This window comes from Lichenostomus cassidix, chromosome 5 (genome assembly GCF_008360975.1).
Source record: "Lichenostomus cassidix isolate B80296 chromosome 5, HeHo_3.0, whole genome shotgun sequence".
Lineage (NCBI taxonomy): Eukaryota > Metazoa > Chordata > Aves > Passeriformes > Meliphagidae > Lichenostomus > Lichenostomus cassidix.
Window position 1 is genome coordinate 14,993,549 of NC_139486.1, and position 23,382 is coordinate 15,016,930.

The window sequence follows — 23,382 nt, forward strand, 5'->3', positions numbered from 1 at the left end:
CAGTGGGGATATCACAGTGGTGGAGCATTGGACATGTTTTGTGGTTGTTGAAAAATTTATGCAGGATTTGAAAGAGCATCAAAAAGGGAGAATTCCAGCAAGAAGAATAAGTCTCTATTTTATTTCTTATTAAATTTACATAAGTATCTTTGCTATTCTAGTTTAGCCAAGATGAATGTTTCTTGTTTTGGGGGAGCTGGAAAGCTTCCACTCTAGCAACTGCACTTTTAAAAAATTATCTCTGGAGGACTGAGATTGGAGTCCAATTGAACTGGTAGCACAGTACAAAATCTCTCACTTGTAGTTACTGATCTACCATTGCTGCTCATTTGTATTTGTCTGCCTACTGCCAAATTGTGAATGATTTGTGTCAAGGCTGCAAAATATATGTATGGGAGCAGTAACTCCTCAGGGTAGCTTGTGCTTCGCGAGGAATGGCTTTTCAAATCTGCTGTGGTGCTGGTAGATGGGAGGAATAGATGGGAGGAACAGAAATTAAATTTAAAGAGACAAATTTAGAGCTGCCTTGCAAACGTTTGGGGAATTCACATACAGTCTCCTGCTTCATGTCAGTGAAGAATAATTCTGATACTTGATGAAGACATGCATTATTTGTCAACATCATGAACATCAACCTACAAGTCAGCTGCTTGAACAGGCATTAGGCTCAGAGAAGAGTGAAAATTCCTCTTAGATCTTCTTATTTTTGACATTCACACTGCTGACAAATGCTAAGCTGAAAACTGCTCAGATGTGGGATAGACAGCTGTGAAAGAAAATCTTATTAATTATAATTTTACAGCGTAATTAGAGCATTTCTTTTCATCAATGAGTCCTTCCTAAAACAGCTCTGCTAAAAGAATGCCCTAAAAGGCCTGGCAGCATTCCCCAGTAGTTCAGGTTTCTTGATCCACTGTAAAAGATATCTATCAATAAATGCTGGGAAATAAGATCAGACACTTCACAAGAAAAGCATCTCTGCCTTCAACCCAGTATTATCACATATTGTTGAGCTGAATTGGCTTTAGCTGGTGTGAGAAATCCTTTACTCTTTTTTTTGCTGGAAGGCAGAAGTGACTAAAGAAAAAGTAAGGGGATTAATCTGGGTGATGCTTAAAGCCAAGAGTTCCTCCAGTGTACTCCCAGCTTTGGGCTCCATAGCCATGCTCTGCCCTGTCCTTTCTCACACCCTCCACCAGCTCTCCTCTGCACTTCTCCTCCACCAGCTCTCCTCTGCACTTCTCCTCCTGGGCCCTTCTTCCTGCACATCTCTTGGAACTGGGATTTCTGTCACTGCAGCATCTCTGACAAATCTGTCTCCTACCTCTACTAAAGAGATGCTGAAGAGTGAAGCAACAACAGTCATCTGGTTGCAGAGTGTAACAAGGGTTAAATGTTTTATTAGAAAAGTGCAGGCAGGGATTTATTTGCATTGAGTCTGGATCTGTTGTATTAATCCCTCACTTTCATAAGAATCAAATTTGAAGTAAGAGAAAAAGAAAAATCCTATTGTGCTTAAGTTGAAATCTCATTTACTGGTTTCAAAGGGCCAGACCCAGTCAAACTCTTCTCTGTCTGCTTTTCTGTGGCAGGAAAAGAGGTAGTTACTGTCCTCAAGGTATCATAACTCAAGTGTATTTTTATTCAATCTATATATAACTGTGTCTCTTGGGGTAGTTTGCTTTCCCTTGTAAAAGCTACAACTTCAGTGTATCACCAATTCCAGGCACTAAGGCAATCTGTAATAAAATACAACCTAGTGGATTGGTGCTTCTTTTTATATAATAATTACATGAACCAAGCAAGTATGCTACTACCTCCATCCCTGCATCTACCCTGGAAATACTCAGGTTCTCCCAGTATGAAATGGTCATAAAAAATGCGGAAATCCATTTCAGTGAATGGATTTTACCTCCCTGGTCCGTGAGGGAACTTTTACCAAATTGTATTCATCAGTTTTAATACTCAGATGGGTTAAACTTTTAGGAAGATATGTATGGAGTGATACTTCAAAGGTGCTTCAAATAAGTTCTAAATTTCCTCTGTGTGTTGCTGGTGACTGCAGCATTGGACACTGCATGACTGGCACACCAGGTGCAGATGTGTGCTGCTGTATAGATCAAGCAGCAGAGGAGACCACACCTGATATAATGTTGTGCTGCAGCGTGGTTAGGTTTGGCAGTGGAGAAATAGCTATTTTCTATGGTCTTGATGTTAGAGGGGTATTCCCACGTTTTAAAAAAATGTGAATTTTCTCTTAAGAATCTTTTCCCATAGCACATTAAAAAAAATAATTATTATCAGTTAGCCCCATCTGTGACATTTGTAGATTTCTAGGACAGGCTTAATCACTGGCTGGGGCTGAGCCTCAGTGTAAGCAGTGGGACTTTTCCATACATTTCATGGATAAAAAAAGGTGATCTCGCAACTAGTGATTTCTGTAACACACAGAAAGAGCAGATGAATAACTGCTTCAAAATCTAGAATACTTCCAAGTAATTCTCTGCCATGTACTTTGTCTGTAAAAACCTGCCATTCTTACCCTTTCCCCGAAAGACTGTAATCAAGAAGTAAAAGCAGGAGGTCCAAAGACAATTCATAAACTGACACAGGGTAGAGAAAGCTGGATCATTTCAGTATTATGTGATTTGTGGGTTTGGGCAAGTGCGCTGTGAATGCCACCAGCTGTGACAAACCTTCATGTGGAGTAAATCAGTGCAGATTCAAAAACAACCAGTGGAATTCGATTCATTTTAATCAGCTCTGGAGGTGACTGTCTCTTAAGCTTTTTTTTAACATCTGCAACTACCTGAATAATGGTAAGACAGTAAGACTAGAGGGAAGTGGGAAGTAAACACAGTAAAGAGGATTAACGAGACTTGTTTGGTAAATAAGCAACTGAGATGGGGGAGAGCAGGACATGCAGTGTGTAATCCTATTTCTGCAGCTCACTGGTGTGTCAGTGTCTGTGAGGGGAGTAAGATATTTACATAAAAGGGAAAAATAAATCCCTGGCTTCCTGTATGAAATTAAGATAACAGAGCCTTCTGTCAAACCTCGAAGGGGAAAGCAAAGCTGAGCATCCTGGTCTTTGTGACAAGTGATGTGCCAGCTATTCACCCTGGCGGGGGATGTTTCAGATGGTTTTCCAGCATGTGAAAAACCTATCCTGAGTATCTCCAGAACATCCCTACAGTCTGAGATGACCCATGAGCAGGTCGTTGTGCCTAGTGATGTGGCTCCTTGGTTCTGCTGGATTTCAGGTAGGATGGATACATCTGTTCTCAGAGGTACCGCAGGGTTTGCTGCCAAAGAGCCCTCCTGCTAAGTCAGCAGGGAAAGTGGGCTGATGATAGCCAAGTTTTACATGGTACACCTTTTATTCACTGTTCTAACTTTGTGAAGCCACTGTTTTATATGTCTCATAGCCGGAGAGAAAGGTACCATAAATGCCTACATAGGCACTTCCTTAAATAGGTGCTGAGTTCACCTTCAAATAATAATTAAATGGAAGAAAATATTGTACTGGAATAAAATGACAGGTCATATTTAAACTGTCTTAAAATTCATTGCTAAGGTATTTTTAGGGTGCTTAGCATTCATGTATGATTTATGGTCTCTGTATACTGCAAAGTCTAGCTTCAGAAGCAGGAGCAAGGTTCTGAAATTTGGCTTTGTTTAACAAGATACTTGCCAGGGGAAGACACTGAGACTTTCTTAAGGACACCAAGAACTGGCAGTGGGGGCTGTGGTGAGGCTGTCCCATGGTGCAGGGATTTATCTCCCTCCACATGGTCCATGGCCCTGCACTTTTCCCCCAGCCCGTTTTGTACCACTCACTCCCCCAAAGAGCAAGAACTGTCCTCTACATGGTCATCTCCTATGAGCCACTGAGGCTAAGCATAACCTAGTCCAAAATCAATACTAATTGCAACAAAACAGTGCTGTTTAGCGTGAGCTAAACAAGAGAAGACAGAATCCTAAACACACTTAATTGCTTTGAAGAGCAACTTGCAGCTGATGACAGATGGGTCAAGGTGAATTGAAATTGTTAATCTCTCCTATTCTCCCTGACACATTAGAGGAGTTTGTACTGAAATGGTGCCTTAATTCTCAGCAGGTACAGGGAAAGACAATAATTACTCAGAAGACAGAGTGAGATAGCTGATGGAAAAGATAGGTTTAGAAGTACTGTTTGAGACAACCAGAGGGAAGAAGAAGGTCTGTGGGGACAGATCTCTGGGTCTTTGATGCAATTCATTGATGTCAGAACAGTTCAGCTCTGCAAAAGGGATCAATCCCCAAGAAATGCCATTCCAAAGGCAATAGAGTCTTCATTGAAAGACTTTGGGAATGTTACTGAGGGCAGCTGAGAGAAAGGCAGACTTTAACATTTTGGAAAAGTAAGGAAAAGACCTTTGCATTGGCCTGATTCCACTGCCTGAATGTTGATGTTTATCAACAACAAGATTAGTATCTCCTGCTGAACACTACTGTCCAGGCCTTCTGTCACCTCTAACCAAAGCCCAACATCCCCATGTGTAGCTTAGCCTCTATGCCTAATTGTCTCCCAAAGGTGAATTGACTCCCAACCTTGAAATGAGGCTGCAGATGATCTACTAAAGACAATTTAAATACCCTGAGCAAACAGTCTTTCTGCAGGAGATCCCATTTTTTAATCATCAAGAATTAAGTTTGTAGAATCACAGCATGGTTGAGGTTGGCAGGGACAGCTTGAAAGCATCTAATCCAAACTTCTGCTCTAACAGAGTCAGCTAGACCAGGTTGCTTATGTCTGTGTCCTGCTGGGTTCTGAATATCTCCATGGATGGAGAGTTTTTGTTGGTTTTCTTGTGTTCTTTCAAATTTATCACTATTTACTAAATTACATGTAGCTCTGCTTGATGAGAGCTGAGTGCTAGTACAAGGATATCAGTTGTTCTCCCAAATAGTATTGACATCTGGGTGTTGGTTGTGTGACATTTCCAGGGTAGTGTCTATGAGACAAGCTGTTGAACAGCTTTACAGCTTGACCCAAGCCCACTGGAGATGCCAGAGCTCTGCTGTATTTATTCTGCTGATTTAGTGGCATCATTGGGGATTTTGGGCAGGGGACTAGTAGCTGGTGCTGCCCGATGTTTTTTCGATGCATCAAGATGAAGAAGGGTTGGCGTCATTTTTTAAGTAGAATAGCAAAATATTGCAACTACTTGTTAGGCTCCTTTGACAGTTCAAGGGCTCATGAGTGAAGTGGATGAAAGAGCCTTTTACTCAGAGACATGGCTGAGCCAAGCCACGTGGCACTGCTGGGCAGAACAGTTTGTTTTGCTGTTGCCTCTGCAGAATGTGTTGGTCAGAAAAGCAGGAGGATCTGCTCTCCAGTGCTGGGATTTTTATAAGTACTACATGTTTTTGTAACTGTTGTAGGGCAGGATTTTTCTGTCTAAGTAATACAAACTCACACTTTCTGCTAGGGAGAAAGTTTGTGGTCGTAAATGGATAAAATGCCCCACTGTTTCTCAGAGCCAGGAACACTGAAAGCCTTCAGGAGGCTTTAATCTTTAGCATAAAACAAGTGGTCCAAATGTTTCACAGAATACTCTCCTATGGATCATTTTGCACTTGTTCACTCCTAATTTGTGATATATTGACAAAGATGCCAACAGAAATCTCTAGTGCGTTATGGTCTGTCCAGTCACAAATTAATTTTTCAGTGTGACCAGAAACAAACTTGCCATTTTTTCTGTTTTCTACAGCAGATGATGATACCACATTGAATGGGCAGAAGTCTACCCATACAGCCAAGTATTGTTGAGTTACTGCCTCAGTGCAACTCTGATAGCCATGGGTGGATTTTACACACTTGTGGCAGAATGTAATGCTCATGCTGGTCTAATTATATTGGTTGCAGGTAAATTCCTGATTTACCCCAACACATATAGAAGATACAAGTTAACACTAGAGCTTTGAAACATGTAGGAAAGGTGCCAGGTTCACCATGATGTTTTAATTACATTTTTTTCATAAAGGCAAGGAAATAAAATTTTCTTAGACATTCATTTAATTTTTAAGCCAGTCATAGCTTCTGCAAGCTGATGTGACAGCATTTGTAGCTGACCCTGTTGGTGAAGAGCCACAGCTGTGGTGGAGGCATACCCAGCACAGCGTGCAGAGACATCTGAAGAAACTTTTTGTCTTGATTATCTGGAGTATCTGAGCTTAGGACTGTGTTTTTACAACCTGTGGGAACCCAGCAGCAGCAGTTTTAGGGCTCCCAGGTAAATATTTTTATAACTCAGAGGAAATTGTACCCATGGTAGTAGGGTAGGGCTGTAGATCCATAGTCCAGCTCATTATCACCCAGTAATTCCCTCTGTACAGAAAGAATCCCATAGAAACCTTCTTGAATGCCTTAATGCCCTTTTGCTTTCCACGGAGGATTTGCAGTGCATTTTGAGTAAAAGCAGTAAAGTCTGATTCCTCCAGTGGCTGAACAACTACAGCTCCTGGTGAGTTCAGCACACATGGTGAATTTGCAGTTCTAGAACCCCAGACGTTACAACAAGAAAGAAAAGTATGGGAGTGCCCAGCAGTTCCTACCCATGCCCCACACTGCCCCAGGCAGGCTCTGCCAGACTCATTCTGCTCTGCCTTGGACTGACAAGGAGCCAGACCTGACCCGGGAGCACCTGAGCACCAGTTGGTCCCCCACCCATCACACTCATCCATCCATTTGGAGATGGCTGAACCTTTCACAGCCCTCTCAGGCCTGTGCACATGCCCCTCTGCCCCCTCCCAGGCTCTGCCCTTTCATGTTTTCTGCAGTTTTATTTCCTGCATTTGCCCAGATGGATGACACCCCCTTCCTGCCTGATCCTGTGGCATCCTTCTGGCTGGCAGCCTTGCCTTGGTGCCAACTTTGTCTCCTCTAATTCATGGCTTCTGATGGCTTTGATTTTGATGCCTGGCTGTAACCTGGACTCCTGTGTGCAGAGACCCTGAGGAAAGGCAGAGCTCAATGTCAGGAGCTGCACTCGGAAGCACTTCCTGCTGTGCAGGGGATCCCAGCCAGTGGTAACAAGACATCTGACCACAGCAGTGCTATTTCCCACTGCAATTTATGTGCATTAGTTTCACACCCTTGTCTAGTTAGTTACTACTTGGTGTGCAAATGAGGTCTCAAGCTTTACCATGCCCTTCTAGAGAGCAGGTGTTAAGAAAGGAAGGCTCAGGGGTGCTTGTCCACTTGAGCTGGCTCAAGGGTCCCAAGTGAAGGGAGATCACATCTCACACCCCCTCACCTTGTTGTGCTCTTAGCTGCCCTGCAGCCACATTATCCAGAGGGAAGATGTGCAGGCAGAGTCCCCCTCTACATATCTGTGACACTCACAGGGTGCACATCAAGCACAGCCGCTCCTGATCCCCTTGGACCTGTGCTGCCACTGCTTGAGGGGCTGCACGGTCTGATTTCCACTACCTCTGTCCTTCTTTCTCTGCAGCCCCTGTCCTTACTGCTCAGTATTTACTGTGCTGCAGGGTTGCTAAGCAGCACACAGCTCCCTGCTCAGAGAGCCTTGCCGTGAAGGCGAGACACGCAGCAGGTCAGCGTGGGCAGAGCTGGGGGTGGGAGAAGAAGGCATGTGCTGGGGTGGTCCTGCTCCACCACACCCTTGCCTTGCTCTCACTCCAGCATCTCCTCCATCAGCAGGGGCATGGCCACCCCCTCTGCTATGGCTGGGCTGGAGAACGATGGTTTGTCCATCTTGGAGAGCTGTTGGCTAATTAGCCATGTCAGAGGGAGTTCATGGGGATTAGCACCACAGCCTCCATTCCCCAAGCTAGTGCCAGGTGATGGAGTGAAACTAACTGAGGGTTATGATGTGTGTAGAGAGGTGCATGTAAAGAGTCTGATCCCAGCTGTGTGCAACGTGGGAGTGGGAAAATAGGGTCATTCCTCATTCCAGCCTTTGAAAGAGGCCGTGAAAAGAGGACCCACCTGGAGAAATAGTGCTGCCTTTGGTGTCTGCTTTTTGAGGCAGTGGCATGAAACCTTAAGAAAAATATTAATACTCCCAAGCAGCTGGAACATAGTTTCTTCCCTTTGCTTGCTCTGAGCCCTGAGAAGCCAGTGTGGAGACTGGCTAAACTCAAATTCTTCCTCAGAAATTGTCCCCAGTTACAATTGTCTAAAGCTGCACAAAACCAAATCTTGGCATAGACATCAAGGTGTACAGGACTTGCTGTTTCTATGCCTCTTCATGGAGTTGCCCCATTGCACACCTGGAGCATGGGAAGCCTGGGACAATCCTGTGCAGTCCCAGGACACTGGGTTTGTATTTGTCCTGCAAAGAGCAGGGTCTGGATTTGCAGACTCTTTACTATGAGTGGATAAAGCCAGAAGCAGCTGCATGAAAATCAGTGGTCTCAGTCTGGTTGAAGGCAGAGACAGATTGCCTCAAATGCAAAGTCATCTAGATAGCTGCAAAGGTCAGTTAATTTTACGAGTTTTAATTTTCTTCTCAGCTCCTTGCATTTATTTGTGTTGCAGACACTCTTCTTTCAAAGACATTTCTGTAACAGAAAATCTGCAGAGAATTTTTGTTCATCTGTACAGAAATTAATCATACTATTTAAATAATGTTGTGAAATTCTATTTAAATGATTCTGTGAAATAGCAGTAGCCTCATTCTGCTGTACAAATCAAGTCTATCACACAAGTTGTTGCCTGTGCTTGACAGTGATTAAATGACAAGGTAGTTACCTGCATTCAGGAAATAATCTGGACACAAAGTAGCATAATTTGGGGGATGAAAAAGTCCATTGCCTAAAATGGCTGTATCTACAGTCACTTGACTGGTGAGAGACGTACTGTCCTTGAGAGAGAGCAAGAGAGCAGTGAAGAGCAGCCTTTGATCATCTCCTCTCTCCATCTATTATTCCAGCCACACATTTTTCTAGTAGTGATGCCCACCCTGACCCAGAGCACAGGCACCAACAGCCATTCATTTTGCAAACGTGGTAGGGGATTCCTGTTCCTTTTCCCTCCTCCACTTTCCCTTCCAATATGGCTGTCTTTTTGTAAGGACATCTTATGTATCTCCAGTTTTCCTAGTTAATGTTTGTTACCCACTTTGAAGATAGCAAGCATTGAATTGCTGCTCAGTCTGTTCCAGAAAGTCTACAGAATTTTAAAGAACTAAGAGAGAGGTGTAGGTTTGGGCTTCCACTGCTGTTTTTGTATTACAGAGTGGCAGACAAGTTTGTTGCCCTCATGCCCATACTGGTGAGAATGTGCATGTCTATTTTGTGGGGGCAGATCACGCCTAATGCAGTAGATTTACAAATAATCCCATTTTTCTGGGTGCAGTATATGTATTTCCAATCCCAGGCTGCTTCTGCATTGCTTAGCAGAGCGTGGTGCACCATGAACTGAGCTCCATGACTGAGCCTTAGCCACCTGCACTGCTCTGCAACAGGACAGGCTTTGAGGAGCAGGAGTGTGCCCAGCTCATCCCCAAAGGGCACTGCCAGTGCATAATCCACTGCCAAGCGTGGCCATGGCCATAACCATCCTCCAGACATGTTTTAACTTTGTTCAAAGGTGCCTTCATTCTATGCATCTAATGTCTTTTAAAATTTATTTTCTAATTTATTTTTTATTTTTATTTTGTTTAGTAGCTTTTTGCCAGGCTGGAAAGCTGGCATCATGAGTTCATTTTTTTACATTAGTCCCATTCACTTTCCTCCTTTTGTAATCAAAACATATTGACAGTGTATTCTACACTGAGAACACCCGACAGATAATGTCAGCTGTAATATCCCTCTAGTCAATAAAACCTTTTAAAGATCATTAGAGGGAATGCAAAGAATGGGTTATTATGTGAGGGGTCACTGAAAGTACTTTTATCAATTATGCCAGTTAATTGTCCAGTATCCTAATAATAAAGCTTCTTCTCTTCCTTAAGATTGGTTTTGTGTAGGAGCATTATTCTGAAGTTTGTTTAATTGGAGACTTAGTAGGAAATGGGATTGCATCCATCACCTTTGTCTCCCAGGGACAGATTTTCTTCCTGTGTAACATCAGAACAAATCCTTCTCAAGTCCAACAAAGTCTGTGGAATTACTCTGACTTTGCACTGCTGAAAATAAATGAAGACTAAACTCCACTTCTTAAATTTCACATGCGGCTCAGCAACCTACTGCAATTACTTGCAATCTGAACAGCTCAAATCCTCCCTTTAGACATAGCCAGAGTGACTTCATCAGACTGAGAGAGGTGCAGTTCTGCAGAAAGAGATCTGCCCCCCATGCTTTGCAGCCCAAGTGCACCAGCTCAGGGAACCTCTAAGTGCTGATGGATGGCTGCAGAGCAGTATGGATTTTTTTTTTTTTTTCCCCTGAGAGAAACACTCAGCAAAGGCTTGATCCATGCACAGAGAGGGGAATTTGAGTGTGAACCATCCCAAAACAGAAATCACCCACATGCCAGCAGGGCTTGCTTAAATATACTCCAGAAACTGGTCAGCTAAAACTGGCTGTGAGGCAGAGCCAAGTGAGCTGTAAATTGCGGACTTCAAAACGCTCACCTGAACAGTCAAAAAAGAAGAATCTCTCCTTGGGAGATGGCATCTTGGAGTTACATTAAAGCTATGCTGCAACATGACTTCCCAGGGCTGTGAAAAAGACTTTCTCCTTTTGCATAATCGTCCTAGTGCTATGCAGAGCACTTGCACAGATCTTCTCCCCTTCTCCATACCAGACAGAAAAGGTTTGAAGATGTTAAAAATTGTATGATTACTTGCTCTTGTAAATATTATTTATCATCTGACCACTGGTTCAGTTTGGCTCAGACTGAAGCACTCAAAGGTCTCTAGGGAAAGCATGGCCTTTTCTGATTCATGGAAGACTTTTTATTTGTTTTCATGAGGAACAAAGGGGCAATGCAGCTTGAGGAAGGAGAACTCCATCAAATGTCTAAAACTGAAAATAACCCAATGTACATAGTCCTTCCAAATGCTGCAGATGATATCATCCAAGATACCTACAAAACTTTCTAGTTTGGAAGAGCAAGTAAAAATATTATATATTGTGATAAAAAGTAATAAACACTGTGACAAGATAGTTTGTTGTTCTTTTAGATGCTGGACTATCTAACTTATTTGAGTGGAGATGGAAATATGGGTGATACATGTAAAAGCCTTGGGAGACAAACACTGAACAGTAGTGAGGGTATTGCTAAAAGTTGTCCAGATGGAGCTGCTTTTTATTATAACTATAAAACATTTGCTTTGTACGTGGGAGGTAGTAGAGCCAGTAACCTCTTCCTACAAGTAATGAATAGTATACTGCCTGTTTTTTGGACAGATAGATGGTCCACATATGGCTGTTAACTAATTTAGTAGAGGAAAAATACAGTTTCAGAGAATTTTCATCATTAGGGTTTCTTCTTTGACTTCTGTCTTTATATTGTCAAACAAAATATATCCAGACTGATTTTTTCTTGTCTCCCTGAGACAGTCAAAGGTAGAAGTCAGAATGTGACTCTTTCCATGATTCTGAAGACTTTAAACAGAGAAGTGTCCTCTTCCAACATGAGCCCCGTATGTCTGAGCCATAGCAGCAGGCTGGCCAGCAAGGCTTATTATGTGTGGCTGCACACAAATTTAATGCCTGTGTCCTTGAAAGCAACTTTTGTCAGTGCACTGAGCTCCTCTAGCAGGAGTCCTGTTCACAAACCAGTCTTAGAAAGCAACTTCTCCCACCAGTTGCTCTTCTGGAAAGTGATTCACCTCTGATGACTGATGGCCAGCATGAATTAAACTGTTACTGAGATGTAAACAGACTCCATTCATGTTCTTTATGTTCTTATAAGCATTCAGGTTATGCAGATTGATGGTCTAGTAATTGAATAACATTAGAAAATTTATTCTTCCATTCCTACCTGCTAAATAAGGATGCTTTTGAAGTGTGACTATAGCCCACACATCATCTTGTCTGGGCTTCCAGCAGTGAAGTCTAGCCAAGAGCTCTAAAACAGAACTGCCATAGGTACTGCTAGCATCCTAGCCCTGGAGATGAAGCTGAGTGAAAATAAACTACACAGGTATTTACTCTCATTCTTGGACAACTTTCTGTAACCCAGGAAGATTCCACTGTGGCTTGATCTCTACTGGTATATAGGTAGCTTGGATATTTCTGTGGATATTTCTGGGTATTTCTATTTATATGTCCCCTGAGGACAGCCCAGTCCTGTGAAGTAAATGGATGTGTTGTATGAGACCCAATTTTATTGAAAATCATTATCTTTTATGTGCTGATAGCTAATGAAATATCATTATGGAGAAGAGCTTTGAAATCATGGCACATATAAGTGAAAGAGCTCTCTGATTTGCCTCCTCCCTTCAGCCACTTTGCCCCAGGGATCAGCAGGCACATGCTCAACCCAGCACATGGCAGCTCCAGAAATGGGGCTGCCCAGAGGGCTTTGTTCAGGAGTGAAACAGCAGTGAGGAGAGAGACAAGTTCTTTACATGCCATGAAAAGCACCTTCCTTAGAGGAACGGAAAACACTGAGGGGTTTTTGGCATGGGTACCTTGTGCATTGGCACAGGTACAGTTGTGCAAAGACAGCACAGAGATGCCTCATAGCTTTCGCCTTTGCTAAAATCTCTGTCAGTTGATATTGATACCTATACAATGCAATCTTTCATGTATATGTGTCTACATAGAGAGAAAGAGAGAGAGAGATTTCTGTAGGTGGCTTTTAAGATTTACAGTTTTGTACCACTGCTCAGCAAAGAGTGAAGTTCCACTTTAATCTTCTGAGCACTGGTCATCTTCTCCAACAATACACACTGAAAAAACAGCCTTTGCTCCTCTAACTATATTTGAGAAGAAGAATGACACTCTATTCCTGTTTGGGAAGAAATAATATATGCATTTCACTAGGGAATAATCCAGGGCAGCAAATCCCTAAGTGGAGACAGGTGTCTCCTGGCAGTGCTGAGTCAGGTATGGGAACCCCAGAAGGAGGTGAATTTGAGATTCTGCCATGTCTCTGCTGCCAGCCCAAGGTCACCTCTTCCTAGCTTGATTGAGTTTTGCTGGGACCCAGCCTTCCCAGATGCTGGGCTTGATGCACTGGCACTCAACAGAGACATTGCTACAAAAGTAGGCAGTATAAGCAGATTTGCAACACTCAGGTTTTTTTACAAAATCAGGTTTTATTCTAAACTCTCATCCCTTTCAAGCATGAAGTACCCAGAAGTGTAAAAGATGTGGATTGCACTGTGAGTTTTAAATGCTCTTGCAATTTACTGTTCTGGGCTAAACTTCTATTCCCATGTCTAAGTGATCTTACTTTTCTCAAAGCTTCAATAAGCTTATAATGAGGCATGATAAAGTCATGATTAAATTAATAATCAACTCTGGTTTTACTTGATTTTGTCTGAGTAGTCATACATAGAGATTTTCTGAAGTGTGTACAATTGGGACATGAGGTGAAGCCCTCTCCTAGTCCACTACCACACAATTGCCTTACAAACAAATTTACACAATAGCCAAAGCTGGCAAGGACAGTTTTGTCAAATATACCATCTAAGTTTTGTGACTAGACATGATAAAGGCCGAAAACCTGTGTTTCTTCTAAAAATTTTTCTAAACATAGAACTTAAAAATTGTGTTTGAATGTGCATCAGTACATTGATGTTTACCCAGGACTCTGCAGAGGATTGGTACAAGCCTATATGACAAGCCCATATGAAATTCTTTGATAAATAAGATTTATAATGTGATCAGAACCTCATCTGAAATTTCAGCTTGACATGTGAAATGCACTTTTAAATGGCTGTTTGATGCTTTCTTGATTTTAGGACTCGTGCAAGTTAATGCATGCATGGTGGAGAGGTCATTATGGACTCTGAGGCATCATTTCAGGCGTGTGCTAAGCTGTACAGAGTTGCATGGCCAGAGTTTCATTCACAGATGTTTGGCATGAAGACCCAATTTGTTTGCTAAACAATGTATAGCAAATTGTACTGTAAAACAATGCAAACCACTTATTAGTGAAAAGCCTGTTTCGCCTGCCACCAAGTGAGTATGTCACGGATATGAATAGTTCCCTACTCATTTCCTCACTAATTTGAAACATCCCTTTAACCAATGGAGAGCAACCCTGGAATGGAAATGCATAAATACGTGGCCATAGCTTGTCATCTGAAAGGGGGCTTGGAGTATTACACTTTGGAAGATCATGCATAATTTAGCTTATTAGGCCGAAAATAGGATAAAAGGGTTCGCCTCGGTGTGCAAGAGGAAAAATTGCATGCTTGGATCTCAACAGTCAACAAAAATTGGAGTAAAGAGTCAGTGGCACAGAGCTAGTGGCACACAGAGAGCCCATGCCTTAATGCAAGACAGCACTTGAAAAATTTCAACAAGCCAAAATGACCTTGTATATCTAAATACATGGGTCAGTTAAATCACAGTGACAAGTGTATACCAGTATGCCAAGCCAGTGATTTAAATGGTGTAACTGGGGCAAGTTTGATTCAAAATCCCTGCCTGTTGTGCATTTGAAAACAAATTGAGAGGAGAAAGTTCAGGCTCCAAGCCTGAACTTTTGCATCTGACAATAGTCTTTTCATTGAGACTCACAAAAATAACTGCTCTGTTTTGCTAGCACAAACCCTGAGCAATTGATAAGGCAGAAGCAGAACCTTGATAAAATCTCCATTCTCCTATCTGCAGGCTCTGAAAAAATACCCTTCCATTGCATGCAAGTGCCAGTGGTGTGATATCATTGGCAACCTGTCCAGCAGGGTCTGCAGAGAGATCTCACCATCAGAGGAGAGCCTCCAAACCACCCAGGTCATAAAATCACTACTAGAAAACATAAAAATGTAGATAAAAATAAAGGGAAGGCATTTTTTAACATAAAGAAGGAAAAGGAAGTCTAGACAGGGAAAGAAAATAGAACTAGAGAGGTGCAGAAATACAGGAGACCAAAGAAAGAAGGGGTAAATAGGAGACAAACAGCAAGTAGAAGTGGCTTAAATGTCTTCATTTTTTAACCATTGATAGGATTGGAACCAGGAGAAAAGAAAAACAAAAGAATTTTTGAAAGCAGCAGAGGAGCCACACCATTTTTCCTGCCCTGAAAAAAAAAAGAGCATTGCCATCAGATTCTCCATTCCTCTTGTCAGGGACATGGTGCTGTGGATGGGTATTTTACTGTGTCACAGAAGAAAGATCCACAGGACCTCGTGTCAGAAGTCCTGCAGACAGGAAATGCGTGTTGAGGACTGAAAAACAGTTCATCAAGCCCATTGGCCTCAATAACTCTTACTCTCTCCTTCCATTTCCATTCCCTAACAGCTAGAATCATGGCTAATATTAACAAGCTTTAACTCTTACCAGGTAGAGAAGCACAAAATGTCACAATCAGAAGTATTTTCTTTGAGATTACAAGCAAACAAATTTACCTACCTGTAATCACTATCCTTAAATATTTCATTAATACTTTGCTGAACTTAAATGTCATTAACCATTTTTTATTAATTGTTGTTTGTGTTGTTATTGTTATTGATGAGAACTGTAGCACAGACTGACTGTTGTAATACATGTATCTGTCCTCTTTTTGCCCTCAGCAGCACGTTAAACTCAAGATACTCATGTCTGAAATATCTGTGTGGAAAGCACAGTTTTTCCTCCTACTATGTTTAAAGTTTTGATTTAAGCCGCTTTTGAGAAGGGAAGTTGTGGAGGGAAGTTACAAGATGTAACATGGTCTATTATGGGACTTAAGCTCAGGTCTCCCTTTTCAGAGTAATCATAAAATCCTAAATAAATTATTTTCCTCTGTGATGTACAGATGCTTGATAGTTTCCTGCACTTTTTAAGTGTTTCTTGAATTGTCTCACAATTAACACTGGTGGTCCTGGGATGTGTTACCAAATAGTATGAGTGGCCACTAAACAAAAAAGAAGGGAAATTGGTGCTGGAATTCTGGTAGGTGACAGCAGGCACCATGTTTCAGTCACTCAGACACCTAGAACACAGACACCTGTATCTGGGCTAGCAAACTAGACAGTGCAGGAAAAGACAAATGCCTTGGGCACAAAGCATCTGATGTATTTTGGGTATCCACTTGAAGCTGTTCTGAACTGTGTTTTATAACTACTGTTTTTCTCCACTGGCTGTGGAGATTTTCTGGGCTGGTCACCACAGGCATACATATCTGCACTGGTCAGATGAGTCCACTCCTAGTGACCAAACACAGTGGTTTCATGATGGCTGGTGAGCGAGTTGGGTCCTCAGTGGACATGACTGGTCATCATCCCAGTTTGAATGATGTGGCACTTTGAGGAGAAAGGACATGACTGCCCCAAGGCAGAGCCCAACCCAGTACCCAGCCCAGCATCCCAGCCTCTGTTCCAGAGATGGAGGTGGCAGTGGAGGACACTCCTTCCAGCAGCTTTCATCTCATGCAACAGGTACATCTGTATCCATTAACAGACTAGTATGGGCACACCAATAGCACATCATGAGACGTCAGGATCAGACCTCTCACCTCCCAGGTGGACTATGATACTTGACCAAATTTAACTGCTGGTTTGGCCTGTGTTCAGAATGAGAAAAATAGGCAGGAAAAGTTCAATATTATATTATGTACCTTACATGTCCTCTCTTTCAATCTGTATTGACAAATAAGATGTTTATCTCTGTTCTTTCTTCTTTCCCCACCCTGTCTGTACTTGACTGAACCTGGGATCACCCAAGGAAACCAATGAGAAAAGAAGAGAACGGAACCAGTCAGTCAGAATATGCAATGACCTCCTCCCAAAACAACAAAACAGTTGATAACAATGCGGTCGTATAATCCCCGGAGCCCCGCCAAGGCGCAGGAGGTGGTAAACTTTCAAAGCACACACACGGAGTATGCAAGGTGGGTGAAATGAGGCAACGAAGGGAGCTGTGTGGCCAAGGACTTCATTTCAGAAACAGCGCACGCATCACTGATCCAGAAGAGAAAAGCAGGCTGCTCTCCAGGCTTGCTGCTACTCCAGGGGAGGATAAACTCACCCACCTGGGCTGCCCAGAGAAAAGGCCTCACAAAGGCATAAGCATTGCATGCTGCATCCCACAAAAGCGATGTTGCGATGCCTCCCGCTTCTTCTTCTTCCTCTCTTCCCCTACTTTTACTTTTGAATTGAGTGTCCACAAAAAGCTGCTGAAGTAGGATCTTCTGAGGAGAGGGTGATCTGCCAGAGTGGCAGCAGTTTATCATGGATGGGTCAGAGCGAGGTGTCTCCCTCTAAATGGGAGGACACTTCCCTCTAAATGGTGAGAGGTGTCACCTGTGTGCTTCTCCAGCCTGTGCAGTTTCATATGCTGATGCTTCATTCTTACCATTCTTATTATTTTGTTATTAAAAAGGGAACAAAGGTTTCTGTTAAGCAATCAAGCAAAACTCGCCTGAACTTCTTACTTATGCCAGAAAATTTATCTGTGGTCTGGTGGCTATGTAGTTTTCATGGCTGAAGACTTTTCAGGCAAAAGAAATCAAAATATAAGGTTTTAGCAATTAGCATTGCTGTTGAAAGAGAGATGTCATTAAGATGTGCTTTAAACATTATTACTTCATAATCGTCCTCCTTATTTTGTACCACACTTTTATCTTTAAAAATGTTCTTCCTTTCTGAAATTCCATGTTTCTCTGTGTTTTCATCATACTGATTCCCCAGGGAAACTCCTTCAGGAAAGATCCTGTTTACATCTTGGCATGAGTGTTTGGGCAGGATTGTGTTGAAAGGACTAGCAGCCCTTTGAAGTTCTCTTCATTCACTGGTTAGTGTTGTTCCCTGAAATTGTTAAGTCTCCTGAACTGACGCTCTGAGGACATTACAGGTCTGGCTTGTAGGACCACTTTTGAGGGTCTGGTAAGCAGGTTGTTCCCACATTAACTCAGTCTCTGCCTCCCCTGAGCTGAGACTGATGATGGTGCCAAGTTCAGCGTAGAATTCAGTATATTTTCCGTGATGTGGATTGCAGACTATTTGAAGCAAAGCTGAATCTACCCACATTCATTTCACGTAGGATCTCAGGTTAGACTCAGTAAGTAGCCCTTAGGAGAAAGGTGATGAGACTAGCTGAGATGCTGGTCTTTCCCCACCTCCTGAAAACTTTTTTTTTTGTGTCACACATGTATGTCACATGTATGTCTCCCTTTACCTCTATGCTGAAAGCAGTGATGCAGTCAAAGACAAATTTACACCCTGGCTTCTTGTCTGGACATAAAACTTCGGTACCACTTGGTCTCCATGCCTGTGAGTAACTCCCAGGCACCAATGCAGTCTTGCTCTGGGACCTGGCTGTGCCCCAGCTGTATTGTCCCTCAGTGCTGCAACATGCCAATACTTTCAGTTTTATATAAGGATGTGCCTGAACTGCAGAAATCAGACCTTGATTTTGAGTGCATTCCAGCCTGTGGGTCGTCTGTTGCTGGGATGCAGAGTTTGGCATGATGGTTGAGGAAGATGATGTTCTGCAGATCTTCCCCAAAAAAGGCTCTGGGATGTTCAAATCAGCAGTCTCAGCTCAGGCCCATCTGTAGTTTTCTATTGCCTATTGAACAATAGGGTGTATGTAAATAAAAGTACCTTTTCAATTATAAAATGAAATGCTGCTATAGATTGCTCTTGAGAAATTTATGTAAGTTATTAATTTAGCTTTTTAGTCTGTCATCACTATGTAGAAGTTTAACTGCATAAAATTATTTTTTAAAGCTAGACTTTCTTGGGAAGTGAATGCAATTACAAAAGTGAAAGGGAGCAAGTAACCCTTTGCCCAAAAATATGATCATTCCCAGCCACATTCATGTTGTATGCTTGTGCAAGACACAGTGATATGTTCTTAGATCCAAAGTGGGATTAAAATGACAGGATTTACACACTGAGTCTAGTATCCCAAATGTTGATTGCCTAAAGCACTTAGCCCCTAAATACTATAATAAAAATATTGCAAGTATATTTCTAGAATATTTTTAAGCTATAACATTTATTTTGGTGTAGTTATCTTTGTTTGCCTTTCTTTTTTTACTCCAGTTGTTTCAGCCTAAATGTGGAAACGTGGCGTAGTTTGAGACTGGTTGCATGTTTATCTGAGAGTATAACGTATGAATGCAGAAAAGTTTAGCATAATACGGGCTCAGGATTAGCACCTTCCTAAAGGTTGTTGATTTTATTTGTTTCCTAATACAGCTTTAAAGGCATGTTCTGTAAGGTCAAAATCACAAAAGGGATTTGTAGGTCATTATGTCCATCAAAACATGTCTGTTTTTGCAAAAAAGAGCCAAAAGAGATGGTCACCAAAAAATGTCTGATTTTCAGTGATATCAGCGGTAAATGTTCTCACTAGAGAAGCCCCCAGTTCATGACACAACCCACAGGCAAACCCCCCCCAGCCCCATGAGAACTCCTCAGGAGAACATGAACTTTAAAAACTTCATGGAGAGTGGAGAGGCAGGGCATTGCAAGACACAGCACATGCCACCTAGGATCTATTTTCAGCTCTGCCACTGATCTGCTGTTTACTAGCAAGTAATTTTGCCTCTCTGTGCCTCAGTTTACCCATCTGTATAATCAAGATAAAAGTAGGTACCAGCTCTGTGGCAGTATTTTGAGAGAAATACATGTAGCTCATTTGCATAGGCAGATATACACTGTCATTAAATGCAACATGCTGATAAATGTATCAGGCATATAATTATAATTGCCATAATAGTTCTTGAGCAGACATTCCCCCTGTGCTTTTATAACGTGTTGGCCACAGAAAAGCAGCAGCAGACAGGCTGAGAGCTGCTTCTCTGCTTGCCCAGACCCTTTGGTCTCAGCCCTCACATCATGGCATGACTGGAAGAGGTGGGAAATCTTGCATGGGGTAGTTTTACCTTTAGATTCCTGCCCAAGTACAGTTGACTACATTGCGTGGAAATTCAAAGTGATCTTGAGAAGGGTGCTGGGAAAAGTATACTGGAACCAGATGTCACTCTTCAGAAAAGGGAGGCTAGACAGGGGATGTCACTGAGAAGTGATTTCTGAGGCTGATGTGGTTTAAGGTTGTGTTTAACACTCTACAGACTACTTGCAAAGCTTTTATAAGAGAGGCTGCTGTGCTTCCTGATTGTACTATAATTAAATACAAAAGGAAAGGAGCAGGCCAGATATATAAAGCCTTCACTAAGCAGTGATCCTGGATCTGGGGAACTGGCAACCCAAAATGCAGCTTTACAAGCATTTTGAGTTCCTTTCTAGCCACTGAATAGGGGTAGAAAGGACCTGCACAGCTCCATTCACAAAGTAGCCAGATCCCCAGCAGATGTGAGTGTGGCCAATTTCTGCACAGGAGGTACTTGCTGCGCTCTGACCACCACCAGACAGGCTCAGCAAACTGCTGCCCTCAGTCTGAGGGAGAGCAGCAGCTCCAAATCTCTTCTCAAGGATCACCACTAGCAGGGAATGCACTTTAAAGGCATGAGCTGCAAAGTGTTGAGTTTCCTCGTTCCTCAGAAGACAGGAAGGTGGAGCTGAAGCCCCAGCCCTGCTGCCCTTCCTGTCCCACACCTGACACAGTGTGTGCCCAGGAAAGCATTTCTGCCTTGGACAGATGCTGCAAAAACCGACATGGAAAGAAAGGGGAAAGTCTACTAAGTATAAAATATAAATATATTGATATATATCTATACAGAGACCTAATTGTCCAGTCTTGCATGCCATATGGTCACAGCATGTGAAGAAAGTTTGGGCGTCCTGCTCCAACCAGGTCATGACCATAGATGCTGCCAAGCAATGGAGAATCAGGCCTATGGTAGATATGTATTTACAATACTCCCTGCACCTGTACAAACAAAAATCTATTATTTTAAACTGCAGAATAGTGTGTTTAAATCAATGCATGAATGTAAATATTCTAAGATCTGCCTTCTTGACTGTGTACCACATGTACAGATGAAAATGAATATTGTTTATAGGAAATCTGTATCAGTGGTTAAATGACTAAAGAGAAAAAAAATACCAGAATTAATGTTGTCATGTTTCTCAAACAAGCCATTAATGTATATTTAGTATTTAAGGATATTGCTCAACAAGTATGTTCCGTACCAAAAACTGTGTTGCATATACAGATTGTGCAGTACCCTATTTTAAAAAGGCACCATAATTAATTTTTATTTTAAATAAAAATGTACTTGTAAAAACTCTCTTGTGTCCTAATGGTTATGTAGCTGAGAGCATTGATGGGGGAATGGCTGCAGTGCCTCTTCAGGCACAGTTTTTGCTGGTCCCATAGGAATTACTTCATGTCCCAGTTTGGAAAAAAAAATAATAAATAAATAGAGCAACAATAATCATCTAGCATGGTGGGAATATGAAGGGTCTGAAGCACAAGTCTTATGAGGAGCAGCTGAGGGAGCTGGGAATGTTTTGTTTGGAGAAAGAGAGGCTCAGGGAAAACCTTCTCTACAACTATGTGAAAGGAGGCTCTAGCAGGATGGAGGTCAGTTTCTTCTGATAATGAGAGGACAAAAGGAGATGGCCTCAAGTTGCTCCAGGAGAGTTTTAGATTGGATATTGGGAAAAACTTCTTCATTGAAAGGGTTGTCAAGCATGGGATGAGGCTGCCCAGGGAAGTGGTAGAGTCAGCAGCCCTGGAATTAAGTGGCATATAGACGTGGCACTTGGTGACCTGAATTAGTGGTGAACATGGTGGTGCTGGCTAAGTGGGTGGACTTCATGATCCTATAGGTCTTTTCCAACCTAAACAATTCTATGATTCGACGATGCAAAGTGACTGGGAGGCAGTTTAATGAATTCCAGCAATAACCATTATGCCATGGACTATGATATCTGGCAGATTTAAACACTGGGCATGTTTTGTGGAAGAAAATTTTCTCATTAAAATCTCTATGTGACCACTGAGAAAGAAAATGTCTCTGGAAGGCATTGACTCCTGCTTCAGGCATCAAACCTGCTGGATGAACACCCTCAGCTCCAGTCTGCAGAGGAAGAAGGATGTCACTTTGGAGAGTAGGGCACACACTGGTGAAATTCTGTCGAGGTCCCTCAAGTCCTACTAACACTATCAGCCCAGAATTCACTGCTGTTTGGCTGAGCTCTTGTCATGCTTTAGTCATGATGAGATGGTCACAGCAAGCAATGGGAGGATTGGGTGTAAGTATAATTAGACTAGAGCATAGTAAAAAAGCTCCAAAGCTGAAACCAGGGTTATGTCTTGAGCACAGCTGAAAACCTTGCTAAATAATATGAGGTGCAGCAAATTCATCGTGCTGAAGAGCCTGGTGTTGCATGATGTGCTCTTCCTTCATTCTCTCATCATTGGGAACCAGTGTTATGATACCCAGAGAGAAATTACATTACTGGGGTTTAATATTATTTGGAGAGGAGCAAGAAATCTGTAAGGAAAGAGATGTGTATTCTGTGATTTCAGTAATATAAAATCATGAAGTGCTTTTCACCAGTTTCTTCTGGTCATGTGTTGCCAAGGTCTACATAATTTTAAAAGATGCCCAGTACAATTAGTTCCAAATTAGAACTTTCTCCATTTCTGCTTTTATTTGGGCATGCTTGATTCATGCAGGTATAATCTTTGCCCACAAAGCAATCAAATGTTAAAAAAAACCCAAAGCACAAAAAACAACTGACAGCTGATGTTATAGTATGCATTAGTCTTCAGTTACTGAAGTGTTAACATTTTTAATACTAATGCATGTTTCTTTCTTATCAAAAATATCCCTTCAGAGCTGATCTTCCATTAATAAAGATTTTATCTAAGCCATTTCCTTAAGGTTCTTTCATAATTGCTATGTCTTCAAACATATTTATAGAACAGAAACAGTTGTCTAATTACGAGTTTACAGAGAGGTTGCCCTTGAAAGTGGCCTTAAAATAATTTTTTTAGTATTCAGGAAAAAATACTGAGAATATTAATACCAAGATACCTGGCACATTCTGAACTTGTTTTACTTTTGGCTTTAGTTGAAACAAAAGCACTCACTACAACATTTAAACATTTGTCCTGCTGCTCCTGTCTTGCACCATGGCACAGTTTGAGATATCCATGGGGATTGGCAATTTTTGTGATTATTCTGAGTGTCCTGCCAGTCCAGCCTGTGTGGGTGAGCATCCAGGCAGTGCTGTGAGCCCTGGCAAGGGCTTTACCTGAGCAGGAAACAGAGCCCATGGGATGTCCTGGGAGCCACAGAGGAAGGCACCAATGCCTTGATGAAATCAAGGTGCAGCCCCTCAGGGGGTATTTTCCAGGGAAAGGAGGGATGGTGCAAGTGCTGGACACAGAGTGCAGCACCAG

At 42.2% G+C, this 23,382-nt stretch overlaps 1 protein-coding gene across 2 annotated transcripts in view; it reads left to right on the forward strand.

Annotated features, from left to right (window-relative positions):
• The window catches only part of PRIMA1 (proline rich membrane anchor 1), a 53,461-nt gene extending 32,205 nt beyond the window's left edge, over positions 1–21,256 (forward strand). The window contains exon 4 of one of the 2 annotated variants that reach the window (XM_085061500.1): positions 13,872–14,088. In XM_085061500.1, coding sequence (XP_084917626.1) covers positions 13,872–13,887 — 16 coding nt within the window. In that variant the 3' untranslated portion in view covers positions 13,888–14,088. Of the gene's footprint in view, positions 1–13,871; positions 14,089–16,779 lie in introns of those variants that run through there. The other variant, XM_085061499.1, reaches the window with a different exon arrangement.
• Positions 21,257–23,382: the final 2,126 nt, after the last annotated feature.